General features: G+C 37.1%; 1 protein-coding gene across 5 annotated transcripts in view; it reads right to left on the reverse strand.

Annotated features, from left to right (window-relative positions):
• Positions 1–14887, reverse strand: part of SLIT2 (slit guidance ligand 2) — a 403181-nt gene that overhangs the window by 147555 nt on the left and 240739 nt on the right. For all 5 annotated transcript variants that reach the window (XM_044946045.2, XM_044946044.2, XM_044946043.2 and 2 more), the window contains exon 5: positions 4768–4839. In XM_044946045.2, coding sequence (XP_044801980.1) covers positions 4768–4839 — 72 coding nt within the window. The remainder of the gene's footprint in view (positions 1–4767; positions 4840–14887) is intronic.

A 14887-nucleotide genomic window follows, 5' to 3' on the forward strand; every position in this document is an offset into this window, starting at 1 on the left:
TCCCCTGGAGAAGGGAATTCCAGTATTCTTGCTTAGAGAATTCCATGGACAGAGGAACCTGGTGGGCTACAGTCCATGGGGTCACAAAGAGTCAGACACGACTGAGTGGCTAACACTTTCACTTTTGCAATCTTAATAACTATTGTCAACAATTTGAATTTTAAGTTCATAAATTGGTGTTTTTGTTTAAATCTTGGGATAACATGAGTAGGAATTATTTCACATAAGAACAAGAGACTCTTGGAAAATTTTTGACCTCATTAAATGCATACTTAGAGAATAAGCTTGCAAGTCTTAGCAATTAAGCAAAATTTAATTTGAATATTCTCCTAAATCATTCAATTGAAAGGAAAAGCCTCATATATACTTGTAAACAAAACAGTGCCACAGTGTAACATGTCTTCATTCAGAAACTGATCAGGAGATAGCCGAGACTTTATTAGTCAGTGTTACATATATTAAATATATATACAAATTTATCAAGAAAAATAACATAAACAGTGATTATCACTTCGGTAAGGCATCATTTGGTAATGATACTGTATCAGTACTTTCATTCACACTTGATTGGAGAGTTCAAAAACACAGATGTAAATCCTACATAAATTGGCTGCCAGTGACTACTATAAACACTATTAGAGTGTTGATATTTTGATATGATCTTGTTATTCTCAGATCTCACTGTGTCAAATGCTGGGGGAAAAAAAAACTGGTTTAAGTAGCAGATGGAGAAAATTGGGTAACAACATAAAATATAAAGGGTTTTAATCCAGTTTGGAAATTAACAGAGGTAAGCAAAAAAGTTATGGGATGTCCTCCCTGGAGATATTTAACAGCAAGATAAATGTCCATCTGTCTAGAATAGTTTTACTGTGGCTTGCCTGAAGAAAAAGGAATAAGATCTGCTAATTTGCAAAATTTCCACAGCATCAATTTCATATTGTCAGGATGTTGCCTTGAGCCTATTTAGCCAATCCGCAAGATTAAAGCGAGTGCTTCCAGTGAAAATCTTCTGATACCTGGAATTTACTCAGAATAAAGCCTGCCTGAATATGTGGTAACTCCAATAAACCCAGTACAGTGCATTAGACCACTATTTTAAACAGTGCTATACAAAATATCAAGGTCTTCTCTGTAGCTCAAATGGTAAAGAGTTTGCCTGCAATGCAGGAGACCAGGGTTCAATCCCTGGGCTGGGAAGATCCTCTGGAGAAGGGAATGGCAATTCACTCCACTATTCTTGCCTGGAGAATCCCATGGACACAGGAGACTGGTGGGCTACAGTCTGTGGGGTTGCAGAGAGTCGGACATGACTGAGCAACTAACACTACACAAAATATTATCCTGATGCAACTAAAGCACATATTTCTTCTGTAAAGCCTTCTGTTTTCTCTCATCTCTGAAAGACTTGAATACTAGCCATCATGGGACCATGAAGGCTTGTCCAAACTGTAAATGAACACTGGCATGATATATAGGACAGAGCATTATGCCTCTCCTTCCCACACTGAATGGGCTTCCCTTGTGGCTCAGCTGGTAAAGAATCTGCCTGCAATGTGGGAGACCCCGTTTTGTTTCCCTGGGTCAGGAAGATCTGCTGGAGAAAGGATAGGCTTCCCATTCCAGTATTCTTGGGCTTCTCTGGTGGCTCAGGTGGTAAAGAATCTGCCTGCAATGCTGGAGACCTGGGTTTGATCCCTGGTTTGGGAGATCCCCTGGAGAAGGGAAAGGCTACCCACTCCAGTATTCTGGCCTGGAGAATTCCATGGACTGTATAGTCCATGGAGTCATAAAGAGTCAGACACAACTGAGCAACTTTCACTTTCACTTCCCACACTGAACATTCATAATACTAATAATGTCAATACTTATGGACTTTAACTGAGTCATTACTTGATGATCTACATTTACCATTTTAATGACAATATGAATTAAAATTTACTCTCAGTGCTAATATATTTTACTAAATACTTTTCTTAACTTTTAATGATAAAACTAAACTTCAGACAGAGTCCCATGAAACTTAATTTCTTTGAATAATGTACTTTTATCTATTGTTTAATTAACTATAAAATTTTAGAAAATTTTAAGTATGATCCTTTTTAATTAACTAAACCTATAAATGCATTAAGGTGCATTCCAAGGTTGTTTCCATGGTCTTTCACACTTTTACACGGAAGCCAGTGAGAGTAGCAGGAATAAATTGTTCTTTGACCATCATCATTCAGCATCCACATAGTTTCTTAAGCTCCCTTTCCTCCATAAGAAAAGAAATCTCCAAAAACAAAGTCATTTGGATGCCATTCTACTCAGCTTTCTCCATATTCGGACTGCTATGCTTTCTGCTAGCGCTGCTATTCCGAATTAGTACTGGTTCACCTTAAAGATACAGACATATTCCTTCCATCACACATGCACACACACATTTCATTGCACTTTAATTTTATCCTCCAATCCCTTCAAAACCCAGAATTCAGGCTTTGAATAGGTCTTAATAAATTCTTACTTTCTCAATCTGCTTTTATTGACCAATATACAGTATGAACCAACCTCCTTGAAGATTTCTGTATATTTTCTTTCCAGTAATTCTTTTCTAAAGTATTCCCTGATAACCTCAAGCAACACATTTATCTCTTTCTTTCCTCAGTATCTGTGGCACTTCACAATTTGTTTATAAATCAGGGTCTTGCATAGATTTAGTACCTTCTGAGATATACATATATGTGTATATATATATATGTATATTTTTTCTACTTTGCAGCTTAATGTCTAATTGGCCCATGGTCTATCTGATCTCTCACTAATATTGCAGATTAGTCCATATTCTAATTTTCTCTCTCCTCAGTACCTTTTTTCTCTAATAATCACAAGTGCAAGCAATTATTATATTGATTTCATAAAAGTAAAAATTAAGGCTCAGTGAAGTTTAATGAATTGTCATGTTTACAAAACAAACAAACAAACAAAAATAGTAAAATATTCTGAGACTCCAGTCCTAGGCTTATCTCATGGTTTTTAAATAATTGTGTTTAAACTGGAAAAGGGTAAATGATATAGTGGGGGAAAATATTTTCCAAATCCCACCAAATCAATGATGCATTCCTCAAAGTACATTGGTCAGTATCTCACTTTTCTTTTTATCTCTAAACTTTTAGAATTGCATTTTTAAAGAAGAAACAAAGAGGAATTAAGGAAGAATTCCACCATGACTGGTATCTCACTCCCAAATGCATCCTTAAACATGAGAGAAGGATTACTTGCAGACTTGGATTCCCTAAATATCGTTACTAAGATTAAAAGCCACCTGTTTTCAGGCTTTAGAGAGAATACTGTTAAAAGACTGCAAGAGGCATTCCCAAAGGGTGGTCAACTTTGGCCATTACTGTCCTTTCACAGAGACATATAGACAACTTGAGTAGGTGCTACATAGGAATCTTTGTGTTGTTCTGACAAGAGATAATATACAGAGGCAGTTTTGAACATCCTATATCTCTGAATCTACTTGAAGATTTTCCCCAGTATTCATTAGAGATTAAATCTAAGCAAATAAAATCTCTTTAACATGTAAATGCTAATAAAAGTCTAAGGCCAGGATTTTGATGGCGCTATATATTTATACTTAGAAGTCTATATTTTTCTATCTCTACCTGTACACTTAGAAAGTACAAATTTAAAACGAAAACCATTTACATTGAAAAGAAGACATAGAGGCCATAGCTTATAGCTTTATAAACAGTCGTCTTCTTTGATGAAGGAAAACATCTGTCTCACATTCACTACTTGAGAAATGTTGGATTCCACCATGGAGAATTCTGAAAGTAAGTTAATTCTTGAAAGAGTTTCTACCCCGTTTATTACAAAGGTAAGAAACACTGAATTCTTGATGGTTAATCTCAGCACACAGGGGCTTTTCCCTTTACATTCCAAACTAACTTAGAAGCTAAAGAAAACACCTTACATCCTAGTTTCATAGTCAGTCAAAACCCGTCGTTTTAAAAGATTAATATGAAACTTTAAAATTTATTAAGATACATATCGATAATGTTAGGGTTGCCACTGTAATCTTCGTGATATGTAAAGAGCTATGTGCACTTACACAACAACACATCTACACAAGACACTAGATTAAAGATTTACCAAGGAAAAATACAGAGGTTTCTTTTACTTTGCTTTTTAAAGGAGGCTATACATACATTCTTTCATAAAGATAAAAGGGAAATTCTAAGTAAAGTATTCACACAAATTGAAAGACACTTTTCTCATTCTCACACTTTGGAATTTAATAAAAATGGTGATCTAAAAGCTATTTTAAAAAGCTGTAGCTCTAGGCCACAGGTATCTCTAACAAGAAAATATTATCTACTCTTTCCAGAAAAAAATAGTCTGCATTTCCAATAAACACCAATAACAAGTGAAAAAGGTACTATTGAAATAAGCTCATAGTAAGAGGGAAGAAAATACACTGTAAATGCCTTTTAATAAAATCATTTCTTTAGACTTCACGAGGTTAACCACAAGGTTTGAAGAACCTTGTGATAACAACTGCAGTTGTTATTTGATAACTTCAGTTTCAAGACATCTTCTAAACGAGACTTCCTTCAGATAACACGTAAAAATGATTTAAAACTTATTGTTACAAGTTCTCCTAAGGAAGCATAAAATGCATAAGCTTTCACCATTTCTTTCCTGACACTTTATTTAATATGAATTAAATTTGGAAAATGGATAACTTTAAAAACAACAGTATCAATTAGAAAAAATACTTACAGATTTTTAATATCAACTGCCCCACGGAAAGCTTTCCTTGGAATTGCCTGAATCTGGTTTTCACTGAGGTCACTAAAAAAGACAAGGGACAAAAGATCAAGTTATAAATATGATTTAAGAGTTATTTTAATAATTATTGAGAAGTGATGTCACTTTCTAAAAAAGAAAGCTAAAGAAACACTAAATCATTATAATTAAATTAATAGCATTAGATGCAATTTCTAATACAAATATTTTATATTTGTAATAGAAATTAAAAATTTGGACAAAATGGTCTCTTGAAGTAACTTTTCAGATCTTTAATTCATAATAAATTATTAAATATGGTTCTCTTAAATTTAAAAGTTGATTCACTTCTGTGTAATAAAATATTTCTTTAAAACAAACAGTAAATTGTTCATAACTCAATTTTAAAGGGTTCTAAAGAAATAGTACTTGATATTTCTCCAACACCACTGATATAACTTAAGAAGTATATAGGAAAATAGTTCCTTTTAACATCCTAGAGAAGACTGGGCAAAACTGATAAAACCAGGGCAGTATGATTAAGTTTTCATAGCACTTTAAGTAATCTTGAAAATGGAACATGGCAGTACCGGCCCAACAATAAAACCCACAGTTCTTGCATGAAATATTAACAGCACATTGATTTAAAACCTTCTTTAAATAATTCTATTATAACCATAAACACAGACCATCTATATTTGCATTTTAATTTAATCGGGAAATACATTTTAATCAAGGGAACAAAAAGCACTCTTTGAGCTGAAAGGAGAGTTTGTAAAAATTACTCATCTCATGAAATGGATCATTATTTTCCCTTCAGAGTTCAGACGCAATTCTATAAGCTCATATAGTATTATTAGCCTTAACAAGTAGGATATAAATACACAATGCAAGAAATGTCATCAAAAAGAGGAAATTTTAAATAACGCTACCACATAGCAGAAAGCTGAAACAGCAAATAAATAAAGTATTAAAGTAACAATGAAGGTACTAAAATTATCTTTAAAATTCAAAATAACCGATGCTCACGAAGAAAGGCGAAGCTACTGACCATGGGTGCGTGGCTGATGAAACAGAGCCATTTTCCAATTAAGCGAAGGCATACTGGACAAATTCATCGACAGCCTCTCCCCCAGTGCTTATGACCAGAGCTGGTTGCTCACACAGTTGTGACCACACAATAGAGAGAACTGGCTGATATAGAGATTTAGTGTGTGGTTTTGACCTCATGAGCACCAAGTTTTAAACAACTGAAATTTGCATTTATATCTCAATATCTGTAATGTTCAAATTAAGAAAAAAAAGGTTCGCTACGCAATCTGTAGAAACAAACATTAGTCTATTTAAAGAGTAAAAGTCCTTAGAAAAAAGAAAAGTACATATATATTTTATTCCAAACAGTGAGTTTGTAAGATACGCTTATGTAGGTGTTAATGTAGCCATTAATGTCCTAAGTGAACTGTTTTCAATAGCTTCAGTATATCCCTAAGAGTAATAAAACTTCATTTCCTTAAAAATCGCTTGTTTCTCCAGCTTGTCATTGATTCAGACTGACTTCCTTCCTTTGTTTAATTACATTGAATTAAGAACACATATTTAAAAGCCTTAATGCCAGAAACAGTGCTCAAAGGAGGCTACTAAGCTAAGAGAAGGTAAGAGAGATGCTGTTACTGCTGCTGCTAAGTCACTTCAGTCGTGTCCGACTCTGTGGAGACAGATGCTAGAGAAAGACATTTCAGCCATTAAAAAGAATACATTTGAATCAGTTCTAATGAGGTGGATGAAACTGGAGCCTATTATACAGAGTGAAGTAAGCCAGAAAGAAAAACACCAATACAGTATACTAACACATATATATGGAATTTAGAAAGATGGTAACGACTTTCTATGTCTTGTATGCGAGACAGCAAAAGAGACACAGATGTATAGAACAGTCTTTTGGACTCTGTGGGAGAGGGAGAGGGTGGGATGATTTAGGAGAATTGCATTAAAACATATATAATACCATATAAGAAATGAATCACCAGTCCAGATTTGATGCATGATAAAGGATGCTTGGGGCTGGTGCACTGGGTTGACCCAGAGGGATGGTACGGGGAGGGAGATGGGAGCAGGGTTCAGGATGGGGAACACGTGTACACCCATGGTGGATTCATGTTGATGTATGGCAAAACCAATACAATATTGTAAAGTAAAAAATAAAATAATAATAATTAAAAAAAAAAAAGAAGTGAGGAGGGAAAAAACTGAGTTCAAGCAAATTTAAATCTAGAGCACTCCTTGAAAACCGACAGTGATTTTAGGTTGTGCCTCTGTCAATTCAATGTTTTCTCATCATTTGTTTTCTTTTTCCACTTCTCCTAGAACAAAACAAAGACTGCTTTAGAGACTGTGTGAGTGTGTGTGTGTGTGTTCAGTCATGCCCTACTCTTTGTGACCCCATAGACTGTAGCCTGCCAGGCTCCTCTGTCCATGGGATTTCCCAGGCAAGAATACTGGAGTGGGTTGCCATTTCCTCCACCAGGGCATCTTCCCAACCCAGGGATGGAGCCACGTCTCCTGCATCTCCTGCGCTGCAGGCAGATGGGTGCCACTGGGAAAGCCCAAGGTGAATAAAAATGGCAGAGATGCTGACTTCAGATTTTAGTCTTTTTGATCGCCTCAGGCAGAATTCTAGAACATAGAAAGGTTTTATTTTGCTAACACTTACCATCTTATCTTTTATATAAGAGTGAATGACAGTTAGGCTCAAAGCCTTAAGATCAATGTTCCATGGGTCGCTGCCCCAGGAGTAGACTATTCTATGGGGTCTCTGCTCTTGTGCCCACCTCACTCTGGCAGCCAACTTCAGTTATGGATCTCAGTTCCCTTAAGTTAAGTGGGCAATATTCACCCATGACAAGAAGAAGAACCTAAACAAGTTTTTAGTACCTTCTGTATGCAATATTTAAATTTTAGAAATAATACAATAACAAAATTTATATTTTAAACCATATAGCCATCTTGTGAAGTAGGTATTATTATCATTGTTATTATTACTTATTATTATAAAGAAACCAAGCTTCAGAGATGTCAGGTATTAGTGCTAAACAATGACACAGAGTATTAAATTAGATATAGAGGAAATCCAGATAACTATTGAGTCAAGATGAGAGGATTTCTAAAGATGACACTGGGGGCTATTAAATCCATCTCAATATATCCTTTCTGTGACCTAAAACTTCAGAGATTTTTTTCTTAACTCATCCTAGCCTCTGATATATTTCATTGGCATTTTTGTGTGAAATAAATGGCACAAGCAAGAGTACGGAGGTGCAAAGCAGAACTTTTCATGGGAGTAGCTTTTGGTCTGGTTTTCTTAGAAGGTGTAACATGCAGTGGAGTAATAAGAGATGAGGTTGGAAGGAGAAATCAGTGATGTGATTAGCAGACATTTTCGTACCCACTGAAGAGTGAGTTCTTTCAGCCACAGTGGTAGGAAGGGGAGAGTGGTGGATGGGAGCTGAGCAGATGTTCTTCCTTAAACTGTCAACAGAATTTAGCAGAATATCAGGGGTCAAAGACTCAAATCTAAATAACCAGATTTAGATACTGATTTTTATGATACAGATTTTTATGATAGTTGGGCAAAAAGCAATGAGAATGTCAAACAACAGAATAACTGCTAATAAAAACATTGCTTATTTACTCCGACCTAGTTAATGGATGAGGCATCTCCCACCCTTTACATAGAAAAGGTGCAAAAGATTGAGAGTGGTATCAAGGATACATGAAGAACCAAACTTAGAAGCGAATTGTATGTGGATGTGGATTAGGCAAAAGAGAGAGAGGAGATATGAGTCACTTGTAACTTAGATTAGAGGAACCATTAACAAAATTGGGAAATCAGAATTTACAGTGTCTATTGTGAGCTTGGTTGTGAATTTTTTTTTTTTCAATCTCACTATAGAGATGTGATTTTTTATCTCACAGTTTGATGACAACAAAGAGAGTATAGGATAAGTAAAGCCTGAGTGGTACCATCTGAGAAGAGTGATTTATTTATTTATTTATTTATTTTATTAAAAAAATTTTTTTTAATTTTATTTTATTTTTAAACTTTACATAATTGTATTAGTTTTGCCAAATATCTAAATGAATCCACCACAGGTATACATGTGTTCCCCATCCTGAACCCTCATCCCTCCTCCCTCCCCATTCCATCCCTCTGGGTCGTCCCAGTGCACCAGCCCCAAGCATCCAGTATCGTGCATCGAACCTGGACTGGCAACTCGTTTCATACATGATATTTTACATGTTTCAATGCCATTCTCCCAAATCTTCCCACCCTCTCCCTCTCTCTCAGAGTCCATAAGACTGTTCTATACATCAGTGTCTCTTTTGCTGTCTTGTACACAGGGTTATTGTTACCATCTTTCTAAAGAGAGAAGAGTGATTTAAAAGATCAGAGAAGTAACATTTATTGGAGACTTAGCTGACTCAAGCCACTTTCAAAATAAAAAAGGAATTTTTGGAAATTTGATGAAAACAATTGAGCTCAATATTTCTCATCCTCCAGTGTTGGTATGGGTGGTTGACAGAAATTTAAGGAGAGGGTAAACATGCCAGAGGAATTAACGGCATAGACTACAGGCTGAGGCTATCTGAGGTTGAATTCTTTAGCTCTTCCATTTATTAACCACATGACCTTGGGATAACTGCTTATGTTTTCTGTACCTCAGTTTCTTCATCTGTAAAATGAAACAATAACAGTGTCTATATTATAGGACTATTAGGTGGATTCAATGAAATCATATACTTAAAGTGGTCAAAAAGTACCTGACATACAGTGACGACTATAGAGGCATTGGTTACATACATGTTACAGTTATTCTGTTAAGAGGCTAAGTATATCTGCTCTGTTCCTTGAAAGACCATTGTAGGCAATGTGCGATATTACTGATGAGAGTGCATTGTTTTGTGAACTATGTGATATGAGAAAAATGAGCCAGAACTACTGAGTTAGCAGGATAGAGCTGCCAATGGAAGAGTCTGTAATTACATCACTGGGCAACAGAGTGTAAAATTGTGCTTCAGAAAAGGAAATGGCTTGATTGGAGTTGATTTTTAGGAAGATTAATCTGGAAATTGAATTTTGGAGCAGGCAGGGACAATTGGCAAAGAGGCGCATTGGGAAGTGTTGTGGAAGAAGGGTGGGTATCCAGTGAACTAGGCAATTCTTTGTAGAGAGCATTAAACAATACAGTGGAGAGCTGGGGTTAGGTCCAAACATAAGGTCTCTGATGCACGTTAAGGGGCTTGATATCTTGGGGAGAGTTTGGAACCACTCAACTTTACTGAGGAAGACAACAGCAAAATGCAAAAATGTGAAAAGTGTTTAGGGAAAACAAGTGTGGTCATTTAGGAGCTGAGACGGAAGACAAGGGGCTAAATTTGCTTTGTAAATTTGTGGACACAAACAAATGGAAAGGTATCACATGCTCAGGGACTGGAAGAACTAATGTCACTAAAACGTCCAAAATGATCTACAGATTCAACACAATCCTTCTCAAAACTCCAATGTTCTATCTTCCATAGAAAAAGAACAAACAGCCAACCTTAAAATTTATTTCGTCCCAACAAACAACCGGAATGGCCAAAGCAATCTTGAGAAAGAACAAAGCCAGAGGCATCACACTTCCTGACTTCAATCTATATTACAAAGCTATAGTAATAAAAATAGAAAGATATTAGCAGAAAAAGAGTCAGATCAATGGAACAGAATTGAGAGTTTAGAAATAAATCCACACATATGAAAAATTAATTTATGACAAAGAAAAAATGAACATATAATGGAGAAAGGATAGCCTCTTAAAGAAATGATTTTGGAAAAATTGTACTGCCACGTACAACAGAATAAAACTGGACCACTAGTTTCACACACAGAAACTAAAATGGATTCAAGACTTCAACATAAACATATGACAGGAATCATAAAATTCCAAAAAGAAAACATAGGTGGTCAGCACCTTAACATTGATCTTAACAATGTTATTTTTTCTAGGCTTGACTCAAAAAGCAAAGGCAACAAAAGCAAAAATAAACAAGTGGATATCAGTTCAGTTCAGTTCAGTCACTCAGTCATGTCCGACTCTTTGCGACCCCATGAATCGCAGCACGCCAGGCCTCCCTGTCCATCACCAACTCCCGGAGTTCACTGAGATTCACATCCATCGAGTCAGTGATGCCATCCAGCCATCTTATTCTCTGTCATCCCCTTCTCCTCCTGTCCCCAATCCCTCCCAGCATCAGGGTTTTTTCCAATGAGTCAACTCTTCGCATGAGGTGGCCAAAGTACTGGAGTTTCAGCTTTAGCATCATTCCTTCCAAAGAAATCCCAGGGCTGATCTCCTTCAGAATGGACTGGATGGATGTCCTTGCAGTCCAAGGGACTCTCAAGAGTCTTCTCCAACACCACAGTTCAAAAGCATCAATTCTTCGGCACTCAGCCTTCTTCACAGTCCAACTCTCACATCCATACATGACCACTGGAAAAACCATAGCCTTGACTAGATGGACCTTTGTTGGCAAAGTAATGTCTCTGCTTTTGAATATGCTATCTAGGTTGGTCATAACTTTCCTTCCAAGGATTAAGCATCTTTTAATTTCATGGCTGCTATCACCATCTGCAGTGATTTTGGAGTCCAAAAATATAAAGTCTGACACTGTTTCTACTGTTTCCCCATCTATTTCCCATGAAGTGATGGGACCGGATGCCATGATCTTTGTTTTCTGAATGTTGAGCTTTAAGCCAACTTTTTCACTCTCCTCTTTCACTTTCATCAAGAGGCTTTTTAGTTCCTCTTCACTTTCTGCCATAAGGGTGGTGTCATCTGTATATCTGAGGTTATTGATATTTCTCCCGGCAATCTTGATTCCAGCTTATGCTTCTTCCAGCCCAGCATTTCTCATGATGTACTCTGCATAGAAGTTAAATAAACAGGGTGACAATATACAGCCTTGACGTACTCCTTTTCCTATTTGGAACCAGTCTGTTGTTCCATGTCCAGTTCTAACTGTTGCTTCCTGACCTGCATACAGGTTTCTCAAGAGGCAGGTCAGGTGGTCTGGTATTCCCATCTCTTTCAGAATTGTCCACAGTTTATTGTGATCCACACGGTCAAAGGCTTTGGCATAGTCAATAAAGCAGAAATAGATGTTTTTCTGGAACTCTCTTGCTTTTTCTATGATCCAGCGGATGTTGGCAATTTGATCTCTGGTTCCTCTGCCCTTTCTAAAACCAGCTTGAACATCAGGAAGTTCACGGTTCACATATTGCTGAAGCCTGGCTTGGAGAATTTTGAGCATTACTTTACTAGTGTGTGAGATGAATGCAATTGTGCGGCAGTTTGAGCATTCTTTGGCATTGCCTTTCTTTGGGATTGGAATGAAAACTGACCTTTTCCAGTCCTGTGGCCGCTGCTGAGTTTTCCAAATTTGCTGGCATATTGAGTGCAACACTTTCACAGCATCATCTTTCAGGATTTGAAATAGCTCAACTGGAATTCCATCACCTCCACTAGCTTTGTTCGTAGTGATGCTTTCTAAGGCCCACTTGACTTCACATTCCAGGATGTCTGGCTCTAAATGAGTGATCACACCATCACGATTATATGGGTCATGAAGATCTTTTTTGTACTGTTCTTCTGTGTATACTTGCCACCTCTTCTTAATATCTTTTGCTTCTGTTAGGTCCACAAACTAAAAAAGCTCTACAAAGCAAATAAAACCATCAAAAAATAAAGAGGCAACCTACGGAACTGGAGAAAATATTTGAAAAATATGCATCTGATAAGGGGTTAATGTCCACAATATACAAAGAACTCATACATCTAAATATCAGAAAACAAATAACCCAATTAAAAATGGGCAGAGGACCTGAACAGACATTCTCCAAAGAAGACATATAGACACAGAAAAGATGCACAACATTACAAATCATTAGGAAAATGCAAATCAAAACCACAAGGAGATGTCACCTTACACTTATCAGAATGATTATCATCAAAAATACAACAGATAACAAGTGCTGGCACGGACACAGAGAAAAGGGAACACTGGTGAACTATTGGTGGAAATGTAAATTGGTACAAACACAATGGAAAACAGCATAGCAGGTCCTCAAAAGATTAAACATAGAACTACCATATAAGCTAGCAATATATACCCAGAGGAAACAAAATCATTCTCTTGAAAGAGTATCTGCACCCCTATGTTCATTGCAGCATTATCCACAATAACCAAGATATAGAAATAACACGTGTCCATCAATGGATGAATGGATAAAGAAGATGGTACAGAATATTATTCAGCCTGGTGAAGAAGGAAATCCTGCTATTTGCCACAACATGGGTAGACCCTGAGAGCACATATTAATAAGTCCAATAAGTCAAACAAAGAAAGACAAATACTGTATGATCTCATTTATATGTGGAATCAAATAAAAGTGGAACTCACAGAAAGAACATATTGGTGGTTGCCAGAGGTGGGAAATTGGGGGGTGGGTTAGAGAAATGGGTAAAGGTGGTTAAAAAAAGTACAAATGTTCAGTTATAAGATTAAAGTGCCGCTCTGGGGTGTAATGTACAGCATTGTGACTGTTATTTAACAATAATGTATATTTGAAGATTTCTAAGAAGGTAAATATTAAAAGTTCTTATTCAGATTTTTTAACTATGTGTCTGTGCTTAGTCACTCAGTTGTGTCCAACTCTTTGCAACCCCATGGACTGTTCTCCAGACAAGAATACTGGAATGGGTAGTCATTCCCTTCTCCAGGGGATCTTCTTCACCCAGGGGTCGAACCTGGGTCTCCTGCATTGCAGGTGGATTCTTTACTATCTGAACTACCAGGGAAGCCCTTAAATTATGTGAGGTAATATGGTGGGATGAGATTTTAGAGAATACCAAAGATACTTCTGTTTTAGGGCTTCTCAGGTGGCTCAGTAGTAAAGAATCTGCCTGCCATTATAGGAGATGTAGGAGACATGGGTTCAATCCCTGGGTTGAGAAGATAATACTGGAGAAGGAAATGGGAACTCATGCCAGTATTCTTACCTGGGAAATCCCATGGACACAGGAGCCTGGTGGGCATTAGAAAAGAGTCAGACTCAACAGAGAGACTAACACTTTTTACTTTCACTTTCAATGGTTATTAATAAAACATACTGCAGTGATCATTCAGTAATATACTAAATCATTTTGTTCTACACATTAAATGAATATTATGTATGTCAATAAACCTGGGAAAATACAAAAAAATTACTGTAAAGTATCAGGCATGATTTGGAATTTTCCATGTGAATTAAAATTACTGATTATATTAAATCTGAAAGTCTGGTTTAGTCATTTTCTGACATGATAAGAAAGTGAGAAGAGCTGGAAAAGACTGTCCTGTTCTGAAGCTAATCTTGGTAGGAAGGATATGAACACAGATGAACATAAGTGGTTTCAAACAGAGAAGGCTTCTTGGTATTTGCATAGCTGTAAAGATATAGGCCTCCCAGAGCCAGGCCTGAGAAAGTGAAAGTCACTCAGTCGTGTCGAACTCTTTGTGACCCCTTGGACTACACAGTCCATGGAATTCTCCAGGCCAGAATACTGGAGTGGGTAGCCTTCCTCTTCTCCAGGGGATCTTCCCAACCTAGGGATCGAACCCAGGTCTCCCGCATCACAGATGAACTCTTTACCAGCTGAGCCACAAGGGAAGCACAACAATACTGGAGTGGGTAGCCTAACCCTTCTCCAGGGGATCTTCCCAACCCAGGAATCGAACTGGGGTCTCCTGCATTGCAGGCAGATTCTTTATCAACTGAGCTATCAGGGGATCCCTGGCAAGTGGTGCCAGTAGTAATCACCCTGGAGTTTCCCATTTTGGACCCTCCCCCTTCTACTCCATCCAACTCATTCATAAAACTACTTCAGCAGCATCTTGAATCAAGCTCCTTCTTCCCATTTGCTATTGTCATAGTTCCTGTTGGATAACAATAGTCATCACTGTTCCTACATGACTGAGATTCCAAACTCATATCTTTGTCTTGATTTACGATCCCTAACAATGTATCCTCCACACTAGC

This window comes from Bubalus bubalis, chromosome 7, assembly GCF_019923935.1.
Source record: "Bubalus bubalis isolate 160015118507 breed Murrah chromosome 7, NDDB_SH_1, whole genome shotgun sequence".
NCBI classification, from domain to species: domain Eukaryota; kingdom Metazoa; phylum Chordata; class Mammalia; order Artiodactyla; family Bovidae; genus Bubalus; species Bubalus bubalis.